This window comes from Oncorhynchus tshawytscha, linkage group LG27 (assembly GCF_018296145.1).
Source record: "Oncorhynchus tshawytscha isolate Ot180627B linkage group LG27, Otsh_v2.0, whole genome shotgun sequence".
Lineage (NCBI taxonomy): Eukaryota > Metazoa > Chordata > Actinopteri > Salmoniformes > Salmonidae > Oncorhynchus > Oncorhynchus tshawytscha.
In genome coordinates this window covers 1,877,790-1,898,567 of record NC_056455.1, presented here as the reverse complement: position 1 = coordinate 1,898,567, position 20,778 = coordinate 1,877,790, and the positions used below count along the sequence as shown (strand labels likewise).

At 41.2% G+C, this 20,778-nt stretch overlaps 1 protein-coding gene across 1 annotated transcript; it reads right to left on the bottom strand.

Moving 5' to 3' along the window:
• Positions 1 to 991: 991 nt before the first annotated feature.
• LOC112259193 (COP9 signalosome complex subunit 1-like) lies at positions 992 to 20,604 on the bottom strand. The gene is made up of 14 exons (XM_024433940.2): positions 20,433 to 20,604; positions 16,818 to 16,910; positions 16,443 to 16,624; positions 16,170 to 16,337; positions 15,554 to 15,689; positions 15,125 to 15,202; positions 14,927 to 14,987; positions 8,833 to 8,918; positions 8,388 to 8,482; positions 8,185 to 8,290; positions 7,865 to 7,945; positions 6,740 to 6,877; positions 4,173 to 4,307; positions 992 to 1,635 (listed from the first exon to the last, which is right to left on the bottom strand). Exons 1-14 carry the CDS (start codon positions 20,463 to 20,465, stop codon positions 1,561 to 1,563), a joined length of 1,467 nt encoding a protein of 488 aa, XP_024289708.2. The 5' UTR covers positions 20,466 to 20,604; the 3' UTR covers positions 992 to 1,560.
• Between the last annotated feature and the right edge of the window lie 174 nt (positions 20,605 to 20,778).

Below are 20,778 nucleotides of genomic sequence, written 5' to 3'. Positions count from 1 at the left end.
ATCTTGATTAAAAATATATATAGACATTCATTTTAGCTTTGGAAAATTGGCTTGGTCTCATAGTGAGGAGCCTATAAAAACATGGTTAGGTCATAAACATGTTTTTTGGAATTCTGAAATATATTGGAATAAATTACTAAACTATAAAACTAGCTTGCCAGCTATGGGTAACTGTAGCTAGCTACCTGACAGGATTGCTAGCTAGCTACATTAACTTACAAGGTACATTAATAGCTTTAGGTTGGTTGTTTTTTAAGCTCAACTTCAAAGATTTCCACCAAGGACGTTTCCTCTGTGATCGTCGCTCTCCTTTGCTTGGGTAAGGGACATTTGAGATACATTCAGATATGACCATGTAAAACATCATTCAAGGGCTGAGGGTTTAGTGCCGATGGCTGTCTACTTTGAGTTTGAAACGCTGCCTTAAAATAGCAGTCCCGGCCTGAAAAATCTACTTTTTCATATGCATTTTTTAAAAACGAATTAACAAAGAGGCTACTCGAAATTAACTTCGATCACTTTTATTAGAATTTTTACATTGCAGAAAGTCTAAATTATTTTTCAAACCAAGAGGTACCAGATCCAGACAAATATGTCCCAGAACAAAACAGTGCGGGATCCGGCTCAAATTAAGCACCGGCAACTGATAGATGCACGCTCACTACATGTTCATGCTTTTTAAAATGTATGCAAATTGTAAAGTCTTTTGACTGTAATGTCTTTTTCTTTACATGTCGGACCCCAGTAAGACTAGGCGTCACTATGGGGATCCGAATAAAACTAATCAAATCATAACATTGAAAGTCATTGCAATCTTCCTCAAAAATAATGTTTTATTAGTATCAGCATTCTGTGATTTAGTGGTCATAAATAAACAATGTTAAGGAGGGGTCTGTGTGTGTGTGTGTGTGTGTGTGTGAAATTGGCTTATTGTGCAACTTGTAAAAAACACATATTGAGAGAAGACGACAAAATGTCCTGACCAAGCTTCTGATTATCATACATGTTTATTTTAAAATCAGATCTTGTGGACAGTGGTTCTTAGGTATGTGTGTGTTCTGTTTAATCTTCAAAGTCTGTCATCATCAGAAAGAAAAATGAAAGCGAGGGAAGAAAGGTGCATCTCATACAAAGGACAAAAAGAGAACACTACTAAGAAGAGAGCGCCACACACACAGACACACGCAGCCTTCCCGCTATAACATTAACACACAGATTGCTCATCAAGTCTTCAGTCTACACAGACGATCACTTCTCACATGAACAAAGTCCTAGGCTGCGTCCAAAATGGCACCCTTATTCACTATATAGTGCAGTACGGTTGACCAGAGCTCTATGGGCCAAACATGGTACACTATATATTGAATAAAGGTGCCATTTGAGTTGCAAGCTATGAAAGTTGACGTTTCAGTTTGTATATTTCTTTCAGCAGGCAGATGCAGCACTGAGTCGGAGGAGGAGCCTCAGAGATGGAGGGATGGGGTGGAGGGGTGCTAGGTCCCCCTGGCGGAACCCACTGACATGGTAACTTCCTGTAAGACAGAGGTCTCAGGGGAATGTTCACATGTTGGTGCTCATTCGTGATTGGCTGTTGGCAGAGTTAAGTTCGCCTTGGCTTCCCTCTCTGGGAGGAGACTGGAGGGAGATCGAGAGGGAGAGAAGGAGGGAAAAACAAGGTTGAGTGGTGGACGTTCTGGTGGACGTTCTCTATAAGCAAAGTAGGGAAAAAGATATCTTAATTCTCATCCTGCATGCTGATGTGTTTACCAGTTTTCAGACGTAAGAACACATACAGTTAACTGCCAAAATAATAGAAACATTTGAGGAAATGAGGGATACAAAGTATATTGAAAGCAGGTGCTTCCACACAGGTGTTGTTCCTGAGTTAAGTAATAAACATCTCATCATGCTAAGGGTCATGTATAAAAATGCTGGGCAGGCCATTATTTTGGTTACCATGGTTATTAGGCTTGGGTATTTGGAAATAGCCACGGGATGGTTTTTCAATACTGTCAAAACCGCTGAAACTATTTCTTTGATGTTTTCCCCAAAAAATAATTATATTAATAGCTACTTTTTAAGTAAATACCTGCAGTCAACTTGGGCAATATGTTAGGAGATAAAGCAAATCCTGTTCTTCATTTCACATTATGAAGCTTTCCATAGTTCCCCAGAACAGTTGAGCCAGTCATGTGTTTGTAAATAGCACAACGGGAGAACGCAGGAGCAGATGAGTCCAGCTGTGTATTGACAGGGGTCGCGTTTTATATTGAAAGTCAGTGGGGTTTTTTTCATAATAGTTATGAGGGGCATTTTCCTTCGCAGAAAATACATTAGTGCAACACATTCGGCAGAAAATATACTGAACAAAAATAAACGCAACATGCAACAATTTCTAAGATTTTACTGAGTTAAAGTTCATAAGGAAATCAGTCAATTGAAATATAAGTAATTAGGCCCTAATCTATTGATTTCACATGACTGGGCAGGGGTGAAGCCATAGGTCGGCCTGGGAAGGCATAGACCCACCCACTTGGCAGCCAGGCCCACCCACTGGGGGGCCAGGCCCAGCTAATCAGAATTAGTCTTTCCCCACAAAAGGGCTTTATTACAGACAGATATACTCCTCAGCAAAACTTGAGACATCTGTTTGTGTGACATTGTGTGACAAAAATGCACATTATAGATTGGCCTTTTATTGTTCCCAGCACAAGGTGCACCTGTGTAATGATGCTGTTTAATCGGCTACTTGATATGCCACAAATGTCAGGTGGTTGGATTATCTTGGCAAGGAGAAATGCTCACAAACAGGGATGCAAACACATTTCTGCACAAAAGTATAGAAAAATAATGTTTATGTACATCTGGAACATTTCTGGGATCTTTTATTTCAGGTCATAAAACATGGGACCAACACTTTACATGTGGCGCTTTTATTTTTGTTCAGTGTAGCTACCCAGATATATATTTTTAAAAAGTTAACCAGCGCTTGCTATTTTCCGCTGTTGCTATGCCCAAGGCTATAAATCCCTACCGCCAGCGGGTGAGTGCAGTTTGCCATTCAAGACGTGATTTGCATCTCTGGGTAGCCCCCATTCAGTGGACTGCTAAGCCCTCGGCAGGCTGCTTTTGCATCTCTGGGTAGCCCCCATTCAGTGGACTGCTATGCCCTCGGCAGGCTGCTTTTGCATCTCTGGGTAGCCCCCATTCAGTGGACTGCTATGCCCTCGGCAGGCTGCTTTTGCATCTCTGGGTAGCCCCCATTCAGTGGACTGCTATGCCCTCGGCAGGCTGCTTTTGCATCTCTGGGTAGCCCCCATTCAGTGGACTGCTATGCCCTCGGCAGGCTGCTTTTGCATCTCTGGGTAGCCCCCATTCAGTGGACTGCTAAGCCCTCGGCAATCCAAATCAAACTGTATTTGTCACATGCGCCGAATACAACAAGTGTAGATTTTACAGTGAAATGCTTACCTCCAAGCCCTTAAACCAACAGCGCAGTTCAAGAGGAGTTAAGATAACATTTACCAAGTAGACTAAAATAAAAAGTAATAATTAAAAGTAACATAAGAATAATAATAACGAAGCTATATACAGGAAGCACCGGTAAATGGTTCCTATGCAGTGAAAATGGCACTAAACCCTTGTTCATCCTGTACATCAGGTGGCAGCTGATAGAATGTCCCTTTGTGAATTCTCAGAGTGGAGAAGTGCAACAGAAACACAAAATTAGTTTGATGCCGAGCAAAAATTACAATAAGGATTTCAGATCCGTTTACAAAACGCTCGTTAGCATATTTAGCTAGCAACCTCGATGGAAGGTGACTATAACTTGTGCAAATTTTTGGAGCGACTGGGGGGGGCAGAGACTCCTCTGAATCTAAGGTATTTTATTTCAAAACCCCTGATGTGTGGAAATGAGCTGTGGTGGGTGGCTGAGAGGAGAGGGGAAGGACAGCCTGGAGAGAAGACGGGGTGGACCAGAGGGCAACGAGAGAGAAAATGAAAGGAAGAAAAGCAGAGATGGGAAAAGGGAAAGAGACAGAAAGAAGAGAGATAGTACACTGAAAGGGAGGCTGTTTGAGGCTGTTGTGAGGGATGTCCATATCCCAGAGGGAGAAGAGCAAAGAGAAGGCTGCCATAAAACCCCTGGGAGATCCCATGCACAGCGGTACCTTGACGTGTATCTGGTTGCGCAGCACGGCAGCTCGTAGGATCATGGCTTTGGCTCGCCTCTGGAACTCTTTGCCCATGTGGATCGACTTCTCAAACGTGTGGCTCCGCTGATCGACATCCCGCGCATACAGGATCTAAGATGAGGAAAGAGAGCACTTCATTGTCTGTCTGTAGAGAAACGTGCTTGGCATCTCAAAGAGAGAAGGGTGGAGAGAGACATGCTGGGGATAAGAGTGATGTGACAAACCATTTGGATCACTGTCAAATCAATATACCATGTTGCATTACAAGTCTTGCATTACAAGACAATGAAAGACTGATCTGAGCTCATTTTGTGTGCATGTGTGTGTGAGAGAGATGGGGTGGATATGTGTCTTGACTCTTGAGTGTGGGTTACCTTGCTGTGAGAGTCTATACGTGTGTGTGTGTGTTACCTTGCTGTGAGAGTCTATACATGTGTGTGTGTTACCTTGCTGTGAGAGTCTATACATGTGTGTGTGTTACCTTGCTGTGAGAGTCTATACGTGTGTGTGTGTGTTACCTTGCTGTGAGAGTCTATACGTGTGTGTGTGTGTTACCTTGCTGTGAGAGTCTATACGTGTGTGTGTGTGTGTGTGTGTTACCTTGCTGTGAGAGTCTATACGTGTGTGTGGGTGTGTGTTACCTTGCTGTGAGAGTCTATACGTGTGTGTGGGTGTGTGTTACCTTGATGTGAGAGTCTATACGTGTGTGTGTGTGTTACCTTGCTGTGAGAGTCTATACGTGTGTGTGTGTTACCTTGCTGTGAGAGTCTATACGTGTGTGTGTGTGTTACCTTGCTGTGAGAGTCTATACGTGTGTGTGTGTGTTACCTTGCTGTGAGAGTCTATACATGTGTGTGTGTTACCTTGCTGTGAGAGTCTATACGTGTGTGTGTGTGTTACCTTGCTGTGAGAGTCTATACGTGTGTGTGTGTGTTACCTTGCTGTGAGAGTCTATACGTGTGTGTGGGTGTGTGTTACCTTGCTGTGAGAGTCTATACGTGTGTGTGGGTGTGTGTTACCTTGCTGTGAGAGTCTATACGTGTGTGTGGGTGTGTGTTACCTTGCTGTGAGAGTCTATACGTGTGTGTGGGTGTGTGTTACCTTGATGTGAGAGTCTATACGTGTGTGTGTGTGTTACCTTGCTGTGAGAGTCTATACGTGTGTGTGTGTTACCTTGCTGTGAGAGTCTATACGTGTGTGTGTGTGTTACCTTGCTGTGAGAGTCTATACGTGTGTGTGTGTGTGTTACCTTGCTGTGAGAGTCTATACGTGTGTGTGTGTGTGTGTTACCTTGCTGTGAGAGTCTATACGTGTGTGTGTGTGTTACCTTGCTGTGAGAGTCTATACGTGTGTGTGTGTGTTACCTTGCTGTGAGAGTCTATACGTGTGTGTTACCTTGCTGTGAGAGTCTATACGTGTGTGTGTGTGTGTTACCTTGCTGTGAGAGTCTATACGTGTGTGTGTGTGTGTGTTACCTTGCTGTGAGAGTATATACGTGTGTGTGTGTTACCTTGCTGTGAGTCTATACATGTGTGTGTGTTACCTTGCTGTGAGAGTCTATACGTGTGTGTGTGTTACCTTGATGTGAGAGTCTATACGTGTGTGTGTGTTACCTTGATGTGAGAGTCTATATGTGTGTGTGTTACCTTGCTGTGAGAGTCTGTGTGTGTGTGTGTTACCTTGCTGTGAGTCAATACGTGTGTGTTACCTTGCTGTGAGTCTTTACATGCGTGTGTGTGTGTTACCTTGCTGTGAGTCTATACGTGTGTGTGTGTTACCTTGCTGTGAGAGTCTGTGTGTGTGTGTTACCTTGCTGTGAGTCAATACGTGTGTGTTACCTTGCTGTGAGTCTTTACATGTGTGTGTGTGTGTTACCTTGCTGTGAGTCTATACGTGTGTGTGTGTGTTACCTTGCTGTGAGAGTCTGTGTGTGTGTGTTACCTTGCTGTGAGAGTCTGTGTGTGTGTGTTACCTTGCTGTGAGTCAATACGTGTGTGTTACCTTGCTGTGAGTCTTTACGTGTGTGTGTTACCTTGCTGTGAGAGTCTATACGTGTGTGTGTGTTACCTTGCTGTGAGTCTATACGTGTGTGTGTGTGTTACCTTGCTATGAGTCTATACGTGTGTGTGTGTTACCTTGCTGTGAGTCTATACGTGTGTGTGTTACCTTGCTGTGAGAGTCTATACGTGTGTGTGTTACCTTGCTGTGAGAGTCTATACGTGTGTGTGTTACCTTGCTGTGTGTGTTACCTTGCTGTGAGAGTCTATACGTGTGTGTGTGTTACCTTGCTGTGAGTCTATACATGTGTGTGTGTGTGTGTGTGTTACCTTGCTGTGAGAGTCTATACGTGTGTGTGTGTGTGTGTTACCTTGCTGTGAGAGTCTATATATGTGTGTGTGTGTGTGTGTGTGTGTTACCTTGCTGTGAGAGTCTATGTGTGTGTGTGTGTGTGTTACCTTGCTGTGAGAGTCTATACGTGTGTGTGTGTTACGTTGCTGTGTGTGTTACCTTGCTGTGAGAGCCTATACGTGTGTGTGTGTTACCTTGCTGTGAGAGTCTATACGTGCGTTGATCAGTCCCTCCAGTATGAGCTGGGTCAGTTCATCCTCCAGAGATAACACTGTGGTGTTGAAGGACTGGGACATCTTAGTCATGTCTGCAGACACGTACGGGCTGAAGTACTGACACACACACACACATCCGCATGAAAAGTACAGAGATACTGTCGGCACACACACACATGCCCCTCACCCACACCACTATACCCACTACACCTAAACAAAACAACAGTATAGATTAGAGCAGACCTTCCTGCAAACACACCCAATAACACTGGCCATGGGAGCAGGGGACAGGAACTGCTGAATGTTTCATGTTCATTTTTTGACTACATATTTATAACATTACACCAGCGTAACTCACACAATCATCCCACTGTGGTAAAACAGAAAAGGCACACCAAGATGTTAAGTAGAACTAATTTAGTGCAAAGATTAAATAACCTTAGCAGAACCACCATTTTGGTGCCATCCACTACCTGCTGGTCCAGTTAACCCTGGTTGTCCATCCACTACCTGCTGGTCCAGTTAACCCTGGTTGTCCATCCACTACCTGCTGGTCCAGTTAACCCTGGTTGTCCATCCACTACCTGCTGGTCCAGTTAACCCTGGTTGTCCATCCACTACCTGCTGGTCCAGTTAACCCTGGTTGTCCATCCACTACCTGCTGGTCCAGTTAACCCTGGTTGTCCATCCACTACCTGCTGGTCCAGTTAACCCTGGTTGTCCAAAGTGGCAGCCAATTGACACCCTAGAGCTCTGGTCAAAAGTAGTGCACCGTATAGGGAATAGGGTGCCGTTTGGGACTTATCCCCTGTAGATGTTTGCCGCTAGGGGTCAGAGTTATTCAGAATCCTCAGCTAAATGTAGTTTTGATTGCTGCCTGAGCTATAAGTATGACAGAGAGAGAAGTTTTGTATCTGATTCTTTCCCTCCAGACGTATGATTGCCTATTATTTAAGTCGATGGGGGAACCCTTGATTGACAAATTGATTATTAGAACTCAAATGTAGTTGTGAGTGTTCAAGGAAGACAACAGAATACCCAATGGTGATGTTCAGTATTATATGGAGTACTGGATAAAAAAAAATTCTGTCCCATCTGTCTCACCTGTATGAGAGCTCTGTTCCTGATCAGAGTGTAGAGCGTCTGTACGTGGGGGGCCAGGTACATGTCTAACAGCAGGTTATCCTGAGAGAAAAGAGGGTGGCAGTCTGAATTTAGGACAGCTTTCAAACACGTGTTATCAACATCATCATCAACATAATGAAAACGCATCATTGTTTTCAACGTATCAAATCATGTTACTTGCTTTAGTTACTTTGTTTCATTCCCGTTTCCAACTTCTACTCTACCTGTTTTGTGGTATTCACACCAATGCATCATTAGTATTGATTACTGATCTTACATCTTTAAAACATCAATCTCACCTTGATCTCGTCCAGCATTTTGAGACAGGAAGCGTACTTTGACTCGTAGAACTTAAAGATGATGTCACGGACCTGAGGTTCCAACTCTAGGAATAATTTAAAGGAGCTGGGACAACAAAGACATGAATCAATGACGGTTGGACATCTCAATTACGATACATGAACACACACAGTCTATACAGCAGAAACACAGGCGTACACACCTGCTTGAGATGACGTTTTTCTGCAGCTCCTGTCTGTCAAAGGTGGCGAGGGCACACATCCCTCCGTACACAGCTACATTACTGGGGGACAGGAGCTGGAGACGCACGCACACACGCAATCAATAGCGCCATGAAGTACAGGACATTGGTACATCAACAGAAACAATAATTAGCATTTGTCAAGTAGCAATTGTTGATAAACAATAACACATTATGGAGAACTCTCCATTCATCAACAGCAACATTTTGTTTTTTAAAATATGTTCTTACTTTCTCTAGCCACAGGGGACTGCGAAGGTACAGAGTTCACTTTTAAAAAGGCAACTCAGGGAAGTCACAGACTTCACCTTTAAGATACTACACAGACAGAAAGACAGGCAAACAGGCAAGCCGACAGACAGGCAAACCGACAGGCCTCAGTGAAGTCACAGACAGGCAGACTAACCTCAGCAAAGTCACAGTGGTCGAAGGAGGCCAGCAGGAAGCACTTGGCTGCTTGTTTGTACTTTCTGGAGGCCAGCTCTGCTAGGCCTGGGGGACAGAACCACAGACAGACGGGGAGGAGGAACAACAACGAGGTCAAATTAAACTGGGGAGAAAACCCGGTAAAAGCACAATGGATTAGTCGGTTTAAAACTAATCCATTTTCATTTAAACAAAGTATTAGCATGAGCGTCTGCACCCTTTAAAGGTTGGCATCTGTTGTTAGCGTGTTTGTTAAAGGTTGGCATCTGTTGTTAGCGTGTTTGTTAAAGGTTGGCATCTGTTGTTAGCGTGTTTGTTAAAGGTTGGCATCTGTTGTTAGCGTGTTTGTTAAAGGTTGGCATCTGTTAGCGTGTTTGTTGAAGGTTGGCATCTGTTAGCGTGTTTGTTGAAGGTTGGCATCTGTTAGCGTGTTTGTTGAAGGTTGGCATCTGTTAGTGTTTTTATACCTTCTAGAGAACGGGTGAAAACACTTACAGTTGAAGTTGGAAGTTAACATACACCTTAGCCAAATACATTTAAAAACTCTGTTTTGCACAATTCCTGACATTTATCCTATTAAAAATTCCCTGTCTTAGGTCAGTTAGGATCACCACTTTATTTTAAGAATGTGAAATGTAGGAATAATAATTATTTCAGCTTTTATGTCTCATCACATTCCCAGTGGGTCAGAAGTTTACATACACTCAATTAGTATTTGTTAGCATTGCCTTTAAATAGTTTAACTTGGGTCAAACATTTCAGGTAGCCTTCCACAAGCTTCCCACAATAAGTTGGGTGAATTTTGGCCCATTCCTCCTGACAGAGCTGTTGTAACTGAGTCGGTTTGTAGGCCTCCTTGCTCACACATGCTTTTTCAGTTCTGCCCACATATTTTCTATAGGATTAAGGTCAGGCCTTTGTGATGGCCACTCCAATACCTTGACTTTGTTGTCAACCTCTTGAGTGTAGGGGGCAGTATTTTCATGTTTGGATGAAAAACGTACCCAAATGAAACTGCCTATTTCACAGGCCCAGAATCTAGAATATGCATATAATTGTCAGATTATGATAGAAAACACTCTAAAGTTTCCAAAACTGTCAAAATATTGTCTGTGAGTATAACAGAACTGATATTGCAGGCGAAAACCTGAGGAAAATCCAACCAGGATGAAACCTCTCTGTTCCATTGCATGCCTTCCCTCCAATTAAAGGGATATCAACCAGATTCCTTTTCCTATGGCTTCCACATGGTGTGAACAGTCTTTAGACATAGTTTCAGGCTTTTATTCTGAAAAATGAGCGAGAAAGATCACATCGCGTCATTGGATGGCTGGGTGCCAGCAGAGTTTTGACCAGCTTGTAGCAGACATTTTCTCTCTCACTCCTATTGAAAAAGCTACGGTCCAGTTGAAATATTATCGATTATTTATTGTAAAAACAACCTGAGGATTGATTATAAAAAACGTTTGACATGTTTCTACGAACTTTAGGGATACTATTTGGAATTTTCATCTGTCCCATCGTGACCGCTCGAGCCTGTGGATTTCTGAACATAACGCGCCAACCAAAAGAAGGTTTTTGGATTTAGAAATAATCTTTATGGAACAAAAATAACATTTATTGTGTGGGAGTCTGGGAGTCTTGTGAGTGCAAACATCCGAAGATCAAAGGCAAGAGATTCATTTTATTGCTAGTCTGACTTTCGTGACCAATCTACTTTGCTGCTAGCTGTTTGTAATGTTTTGTCTGCTGAGAGAGATGTCCTAACATAAACGCTTGGATAGCTTTCGCCGAAAAGCTTTTTGAAATCTGACACGCCAGGTGGATTAACAACAAGCTAAACTGTGTTTTGCTATATTGCACTTGTGATTTCATGAAAATGTAATATTTTTAGTAGTTTAATTTGAATTTGGCGCTCTGCAATTCAGCGGATGTTGACGAAAATGATCCCGCTAACGGGATGGGTGTGCCAATATTAAGCCGTTTTGCCACAACTTTGGAAGTATGCTTGGAGTCATTGTCCATTTGGAAGACCCATTTGTGACCAAGCTTTAACTTCCTGATTGATGTCTTAAGATGTAGATATATTGAAGCAACATCATTTTCCTACCTCATGATGCCATCTTTTTTGTGAAGTCCATCAGTTCCTCCTGCAGCAAAGCACCCCCACAACATGATGCTGCCACCTCCGTGCTTCACAGTTGGGATGGTGTTCTTTGGCTTGCAAGCCTCCCCCTTTTTCCTCCAAACATAACAATGGTCAATATGGCCAAACAGTTGTATTTTTGTTTCATCAGACCAGAGGACATTTCTCCAAAAAGTACGATCTTTGTCCCCATGTGCAGTTGCAAGCCGTAGTCTGGCTATTTTATGGCGGTTTTGGAGCAGTGTCTTCTTGCTTGCGTAGCGGCCGTTCAGGTTATGTCGATATAGGACTCGTTTTACTGTGGATATAGATACTTTTGTACCCGTTTCCTCCAGCATCTTCACAAGGTCCTTTGCTGTTGTTCTGGGATTGATTTGCACTTTTTGCACCAAAGTATGTTCATCGATAAGAGACAGAATGCATCTCCTTCCTGAGTGCTATGACGGCTGCGTGGTCCCATGGTGTTTATACTTGCGTACTATTGTTTGTACAGATGAGCGTGGTACCTTCAGGTGTTTGGAAATTGCTCCCAAGGATGAACCAGACTTGTGGAGGTCTACAATATTTTTTCTGAGGTCTTGGCTGATTTCTTTTGATTTTCCCATGATGTCAAGCAAAGAGGCACTGCGTTTGAAGGTAGGCCTTGAAATACATCCACAGGTACACCTCCAATTGACTCAAATTATGTCAATTATCTTGTCAGAAGCTTCTAAAGTCATGACATCTTTTTCTTGAATTTTCCAAGCTGTTTAAAGGCACAGTCAACTTAGTGTATGTAAACTTCTGACCCACTGGAATTGTAATACAGTGAATTATAAGTGAAATAATCTGTCTGTAAACATTACTTGTGTCATGCACAAAGTAGATGTCCTAACCGATTTGCAAAAACTATAGTTTGTTCACAAGAAATTTGTGGTGTGGTTGAAAAACGAGTTTTAATGACTCCAACCTAAGTGTATGTACATTTCCGACTTCAACTGTTGTACACAGCAAATTGGCCATTGTTACCTACGTGTTGATTTTTCACTGTATTAAATGAACACTCATTGGTGTAAAATAACCCCAGTTTTGTTGTTAGAGTTGAATCAAAACCACACGCATCATTGTCATATTTCCCAGTATGCTCTTTTGCAGGCAGATTTTTTCAAATTGCTTGTTTCAATATCTATGTTTGTGCACATTGATTGAGTAATTAATCTTATGCTACTCAAATATAAAAAGGACATATATTTCTAAACTAATCCAATATAGTACTTACTACTGAAATGGTTGCTCCAGTTTAGATGCTTTAGGTAGTCTCAAATCTTAGTCTTAGTCAACCCCTGGCAGTCATTGTGAATGCAGGTTGTGGGTGATTTTTGCCAAAGTTTGGATATCCCCACACTGGCTGGATTTCAATAGGAATTACACATCAATTTGCAAACCAGCATAATGTGACTTGCAGGCATGCTGTGGCCTGTAAGACATTAGTTTCAGGCCACTTTATTCGGGTAAAACTAGGACCTAAAATGAAGGCATATTAAATAAGTATTCTATTGTGTTAAAGGCCCCGTTTTTCCTGTGTTTTGTATGAAATTGTGCAACAGCTGATGAAACTAACACTTTAAAAAGTGTGAAAAGAAGCCTGTTTGCATGGGCGGGAGTTTCGGCTTGCCTGGTGGCAGCACCAGGCGGTAAATTGATTAATAAATAGAATGTGTAATGTGTTATTATTCAAATGACAATAAAGGTACTCAATTCGTCATTATGTTCTTCATTCTCTCTGGTAAATTTTACATAGACAAAAACAAACATTTGAAATCTGTCCCGAAATGCAATATATTTTTACTTGAAATCAAATATTTAGTAAAATCTCTAGAATTAGTCAATAACAACAAAACATCTACGTATTCTTACAACTCTATCATAGGTGTATACCACTGTAATCCCTGACTTGATTATATTTATTTTATTTGAGGTACTTTGAGGTATTTTATTTGAGGATTTTTATTTATTTGCTTTATTTTAATGTTATTGTATGTTTAAGAAAAATATATACTTGTAGTGATGTCCTAGTTTTATTTGCTATTATTGTAATTTGAAATGTAATAACAAATAAATACAAATAAACAAAGAGTTCAAAAAAATAAATATATAAAGAGCTCTCTCCCAATAACACCTAGTATAAGTTCCCTTCCCTACCTCAGACCACTCCCAGACTGTCCTAGCAAAATTCTTGCCTGAGAAATATTTTTAGTTTATTGCTAACATGCGATTTTTGTCCATTTTAAATGGAAAACTATTACAGTAAGGTATTTAATTGTTATCTAGAAATGATTTTATATACAAATGGTTGCATTGGGCTTTTAAAGAATAGCATTTTAATGTTGACATAATAGCTTAGGATCGGACTTGGTCAGTGGTGGAAAAAGTACCCAATTGTCATACTTGAGTAAAAGCAAAGACACCTGAATAGAAAATTACTCAAGTAAATGTCACCCAGTAAAATACTTAATTGAGTAAAAGTATAAAAGTATTTGGTTTTAAATATACTTAAGTATGAAAAGTAAATGTAATTGCTAAAATATACTTAAGTATTAAAGTAAAGTATGAATAATTTCAAATTCCTTATATTAAGAAAACCAGTAGGCACAATTTTTAGTTTTTGTTTTAAATTTACAGATAGCCAGGGGCACATTCCAACAGTCAGACATAATTTACAAATGAAACATTTGTATTTAGTGAGTCCACCAGATCAGAGGCAGTAGGGATGGGCAGGGATGTTCTCTTGATAAGTATGTGAATTGGACACTTTTCTATCCTGCTAAGCATTAAAAATGTAATGAGTATTTTTGGGTGTCAGGGATAATGTATGGAGTAAAAAGTACATTATTTTACTTAAGAATGTAGTAAAGTAAGAGTAAAAGTTGTCAGAAATGTAAATAGTGAAGTACAGATACCCAAATATTTTTGCTATTTTTGCAACCGGAATTCTGGGCAGGTAAGCTGGCGGTAGTGTGAAAGGGCTGGGTTTTGATGAATAAACAAGTTGTAGGTGTGTCGAGGTTTGGCCCCTCAGTGGCCAATCAGAAAGTGCTCCATGGCTAAATATGTGATTGCTTCAAGTTGTGCATTTACAGTCTTTTATGTATTGCGTTGTTATCAACTCCAATTCAAATGTTAGTCCATTAAATAGCCTGCCCCATATTTGCAAAATATTTTGAACATGTTTGCAGTCCACATTGTTCTAATTGCATTCACACTGATATAAGGGCTAGGCCTGTTGTAAATTGTAGTCTGGACATGGCAAACATAGTCAATAAGTAAGATTAAATTCACTAGGCTATTGATAAGGCCTAAAAAAAGACCATGTACAATTATAATCAAATTCTAATAAATATTTAACTTGTTTTAAAAAGGTAATGCCTGAAACTGTATTTAGACACCATAAAGGCAGACTATGAAGGGTTTTATGCACAGCCAAACTTTTCACAGGAGCTGGATAAAGAGCCAATATACAGAGAGCGGGGGAATATCCACTCACCATTATACTGCTATAAATGTCATGTTTTATAAACATCATGGAACCATCTTGGCGATCACATTTGCACTTCTTCAGAAATAGCATTGCATTTGAGCCATGTATGTTCTCACCATAAACCCATGGATGGTAAATCTTTCTAATAAGTTAATTAATCAAATTAAACAAAAACAATCCGTCTTTTAAATTAACAACAATATTTCTAAATACGTTCGTGTCAGAAGCATGATGTCATAAATCACATATCCTGTGCCATGAGCATAAGGCACTGTGTGCACACGTAGGCCTAAGAGCTTTGGCAGGAGGTATGGATGTTTGTCCTATCCACTGAATATAGCTTATTCAATAGTATACACTAACCCTCCTTGCTCTGTACATCTCTTTGTAGCACAACAAAGAGTGAATTACCTGCAGCACATTTTAATTTGGTGAGGACTGACTGACTCTGGCAATCTCTCTCCCCTCGTTGCTGAAACAAAAAGAACAAATATATTCCCTCAGTAAAGAAGAAGACATTCCTTCAGTAAAGAAGAACACTTCTGGGTTTGTCTTTTAGAAGACAGTAGAAGACTTAAGCTTTCTCTCTCAGAGGAACCAATAACTTACCTCTGCTATCTCTGGAGTGGATTCAGCTTTGCTCACATAACTAAGGACGTGGGACCAGTTCTGGAGGTAGACACTAACCTGATAGATGAAAACACACATTTCAGTAAGAAAGCCTACAGGACACAAATTTCAAGACTGCCCTCTAGCGTTTGTCAGTGGAGTTAATCAGATCACAGAGAAAGCAAGAGTTCAAGCGAGTGAGGGAGAGAGAATGAGAGAGAGGAATATAAAATCTTATTGGTCACATACAGTGGTTAGCAGATGTTATTGCAGCGAAATGTGTAGCGAAATACTTGTAAAAGAAATTGCCTTGGGGCTAGAAGCTCGGCTGCCGTCTCTATTGGCGCCCTTAAAATAAATATCCCTTCTGCTCTCTGGACAAAAAATAATACATCAGAACATTGAACACTAACTATAATGGTGACATACCTTGATGACATTAAGACACATGTTTATGACATGCTTGGCGCTAGTGCAGTAGTCTCGGGCTCTGGAGTAGCACTTGAGGGCATTGCTGAGGTCACCGCAGTCCAAGTAGTGGTCCCCAAGATCATCATGACCCCGCCTGAAGTGAAAATAAATAGCATGGAGAGGGTTCGGGTCAATACCAGAGGGGTGGAAGGTAGCCTAGCTGTTAAGGGCGTCGGGCCAGTAACCAACTAGGTGGAAAATCTGTCGATGTGCACTTGAACGTAGCACTTAACCCTAATTGCTCCTGTAAATCGCTCTGGATTAGAGCATATGCAAAATTACTGAAATGTCAAATATAGGCAGGAACGGAAAATGTCTGTTTCTCCCCCTTTGGCCTGAACAAAACACTATGCAGAATGACTGATCTACAAATGAACTTTACAACTTTTCATTGCAAATTACCTTACATTAAAAACTAGTACTACTTGTCAACTACTCAGTGATTACTTCGAAGTGATCAATATTTAGAAATCAATCCAGCACCTTACTCAGGCCGATCCTCTTGGAGGTGAGGATTATTCAAATCGGGTTTATTATCTACTTGGTGCTAACAATCGTAGCTTCTCCAATCCACCTGATGCTCTCTTTGATGGAGTTGCCTTTGTAGTTCTTCAGGTCAGTGTCCAGTTTCTCCAGTTTGAGCAGGGCTTTTTTCCTGGTCGACTCGGCCCACGCTGTGTCTAGAGGAGGGGGATCGACTGCCCCGCCCTCCACAACGGCATCTGTAGCCACCTGGACCTCTCTGAACACACACACACACCTCAAATGAATCAAACACTCAACGAAAACAACTGAAGACACTTTCCAACAACAGGCTAAGCTAGGCCCGAGCTACAGCTACACGTACCTGGTGGCCTCTGTGAGTTTGCGGTGGATCTCCTCGTACACGTCAACGTTGAAGGTCCTGTGGATAAAGGACAGGGCCATCTTCAAGGCTTCTGCCCGGAGCTGGGGACAGTGCTCTGCTATGAACTGCAGCCTCTCAATGCGCATCAGACCACTGTAGCTGGACGCATACTGCTCCAGGTCCTAGAGAGAGAAAGACAGACACACACACACCCCAGTGAGTGAGATTTTTCACTCAATATTACACATACTGATTCTATAGATTAATTTGATCTCAGTAGAATTTGTGTAATTTGTGTTGTATTGGAGTCCAGTCTACAGGAAACAAGTGGGCTTTTACAATATTAGTAGGGGGAAACCCTGGATAGATTCATACCAGTGTGGGGTTTTCCACCACATAGTTGACATCTGGTGCATTGTGCTGGTCCTCTTGTGGGTCAGCATCTATCTGCATGGGCTCCACAACCCCCTGAAGAAGAGAGGACATACACTGAAAAGTGTCATATAACAGTGTGGAACAATCAACGAGGGGAATACTGACTGCAATAGGGCTGTCCCCGGCTAAACAAAATATTGGTTGACCTAGAGGGAGTCCGATAAGCAATTGATTTGATTGTGCCCATCTGGGCTCAGACTTGCTGCTCTGGGTTTTTTAAAAAAAGACAGCGAGTGACTGTGTGACTAGCACCTGTTGTCACTCTTTCCTCCCTGCTGTAGTCACCACCAGTGTTTATCGTGCTGTCCGTGTTGCTGAAGCTGCAACATGATTACAGCCATTTGACTGAAAAGTTCTGTTACTGAAATCCCATTTGTTTAGGAAAAACATTCCCTATTCCTTCAACTTTTGCTCTCATTACGAGACACATGTAAGCATCGCATGGATGTGACCAATAGGGCCTGACCTAAAGCCCATCAGAATCACATCAATAAATTGGTTATAACAAACTCGGAACAGAAAAATGGATGCAGAGGACGTGACAAACTTGAAACAGGGGTGTGTTTACTGGTTGCTAATGAGGTAAATGGGGAAGTCAGATGTGTGGAATAAATTTCACTAGTTGTGGAAAATACTGGAGATCAAAAAATTCAAGGTAAGGAGCAGGCACATATTATGTGTTCCAATGTGGTGCTCCAAACAGGTGCGGTTAGATTACAATATAATTTTTCTGACCGTTTGGAACAATGTAAACAAAACAAATTATAAGCATACCAGAGAGTGTGTTGTAACATTTTTTTTTGTAAAGCCTTTATTATAGCAAAGACTAAAAATAGTCGCATTCATTCATGAATGCAATTTCCAAAATGGAACAGTTTATTGTTTAAGCTAATTATTCAAGGCTTGCTTTATTTTAAAACTAGAATGCTTGATTGCATTTCAAATCATGAATGACTCGTATGCTGTGTGATGACATGAACGAATAAATGATACAGTAGCCTATATAAAGTATTGAAATACAGGCCTAAGTAAGTTACGGTATTAAGACTAAACAGGATGTACTCTTTGGCCTACAGCTTGATGGTAGTTATACAAGGCTGCTATATTAAGCCTACTAATGATATTACTTATTAGAAGTTATGATAATATAAATGACAATAAGAGGACAAGTAAAAGGCGTGTTACTACTTGTATTATTTTTCCGACCATTTGGAACAGTGTAAACACTAAGTCAATTATAAATAATACCAGAGAAAAGTGAAAAGCCTTTATTACAGCAAAGCAAAGAATTCACAAAATTTGGGAACTTGTTTACTTAACATGTCATTGAGTCAGGCTTGGTGCTCACAGAATAAGTAGGCTATGAAACAAACACTCAAACAGGCAACAGAAGCAGGATCGGTCTTATTTCTGTACATATACAGTACCAGTGAAAAGTTTGGACAAGGGTTTTTCTTTATTTTTTACATTTTTCTACACTGTAGAATAATGAAGTCACCAAAACTATGATATACCACATGGAATCATGTAGTAACCCAAAAAAGTGTTAAACAAATCAAAATATATATTATATTTGAGATTCTTAAAAGTAGCCACCCTTTGCCTTGATGACAGCTTTGCCCACTCTTGGCATTCTCTCAAACAGCTTCATGAGGTAGTCACCTGGAATGCATTTCAGTTAACAGGTGTGCCTTGTTAAAAGTTCATTTGTGGAATTTCTTTCCTTCTTAATGCGTTTGAGCCAATCAGTTGTGTTGTGACAGGGTAGGGGTGGTATACAGAAGAAAGCCCTATTTGGTAAAAGACCAAGTCCATATTATGACAAGAACAGCTCAAACAAGCAAATAGAAATCCAATTGTATCATTACTTTAAGACACGAAGGTCAGTCCATGGGGAAAATTTCACAAAAACCATCAAGCACTATGAAGAAACTGGCTTGCAAGAGGACTGCCACAGGAAAGGAAGACCCAGAGTTACTTCTGATGCAGAAGATAAGTTCATTAGAGTTAACTACACCTCAGATTGCAGCCCAAATAAATGCTTCACAGAGTTTAACAGATATCTCAACATCAACTGTTTGTTCAGAGGACTGCATGAATCAGGCCTTCATGGTCGAATTGCTGCAAAAACCACTACTAAAGGACACCAATAAGAAGAAGAGAATTGTTTGGGGCAAGAAACACGAGCAATGGACATTAGACCGGTGGAAATCTGTCCTTTTGTCTGATTAGTCCAAATTTGAGATTTTTGGTTCCAACCGCCATGTCTTTGTGAGACACAGAGTAGGTGAACGGATGATCGCCGCATGTGTAATTCCCACCGTGAAGCACGGAGGAGGAAGTGTAATGGTGCTTTGTTGGTGACACTGTGATTTATTTAAAATTCAAGGCATATTTAACCATCATGGCTACCACAGCATTTTGCAGCAATACGCCATCCCATCTGGTTTGTGCTTAGTGGGACTATCATTTGTTTTTCAACAAGACTGACTCAAAACACCTCCAGGCTGATCAAGGAGCGTGATGGATTGCTGTATCAGATGACCTGGCCTCCACAATCACCCAATTGAGATGGCTTGGGATGAGTTGGACTGCAGAGTGAAGGAAGAGCAGCCAACAAGTGCTCTGCATATGTGGGAACTCCTTCAAGACTGTTGGAAAAGCATTCCAGGTGAAGCTGGTTGAGAGAATCCCAAGAGTGTGCAAAGCTGTCAAAGGCAAAGGGTGGCTACTTTGAAGAATCTCAAATATAAATTATATTTGGATTTAACTTTTTTGGTTACTACATAATTCCATATGTGTTATTTCATAGTTGTGATGTCTTCACTATTATTCTACAATGTAGAAGACAGTACAAATAAAGAAAAACCCTGGAATGAGTAGGTGTGTCCAAACTTTTGACTGGTACTGTATGTGTATATATATTTTGTTGCTGCTGCTCGACCAAAAGTCGAGTTGACTAAAAGACATCTCGGTCGACCAACAGCCTATTGACCAAACAATCGACCAGTCGACTAAATGGGGTCAGACCTAGTCTGCAACCAGGTTAACAAGGTAATCAATAGTCATACACTAACGTTACACTCCCACAGTGGCCAGATCGCGCATGTCCTACTGGATATTTACATTGGAGACACAATGTAAATTTTAAAAAAGGGCTTGCTAAACTACTAGCTGACTTAGCTAGCTAGTTAAATACCCCATGACTGTCAAAAGTGTCTGAACTGAAGCCATAAATTACCAGCGAACAGCTTCCTGAAATGCATAGGCACCTTTCTCAAAAACGAGTAGATCATTCTAACACTTAGTTGGTATGGAATAACAATGAATGGAAATATAACGCGGTATATTTAGCTATATGAACTTGCGAAAGTTAGCCTAGCTTGCCAGTACGGCTAGCGGCCCTAACTAGCTACTCAATTGATCATTGCAAGGAGGCTCTCGTGCTTATCGAATTTTCCTCGCTCCAAAGTAAACGCGGGCACAGCCTTCTCCACGTGCATCACCGCCACACCGTTGCTAGGTAAAAATGCATTAAAATCGATTATTAATTACCTGAAAGTTGAATACTTGCACAGGCAAAGGCATCTTTTCCCGTTGCTGTCGTTCTGCATCAACAGCGGTTATCACATCCGGCGCATGGGTTCACAGCAGGGATCGTTACGTAACGACGTCTGCTCCGCTCCAGATGTGTCGGATGCAGACGAAAAAAAGATGAAACATGGTCGAAAACTGATAGGTAGCCTAGCTGTAGCCTTGGGTGTAATCATTTGTCCAAACAGTTTGCTTCCGTTTAAGAAAAGTTTTGCAACAGAATTGGCGTAATGAATACACCCCTAGGCTACTATGCTACAGGGACAGATTCATTATGCGGAAATCGATCCGCCATTTCCTGGTTGCA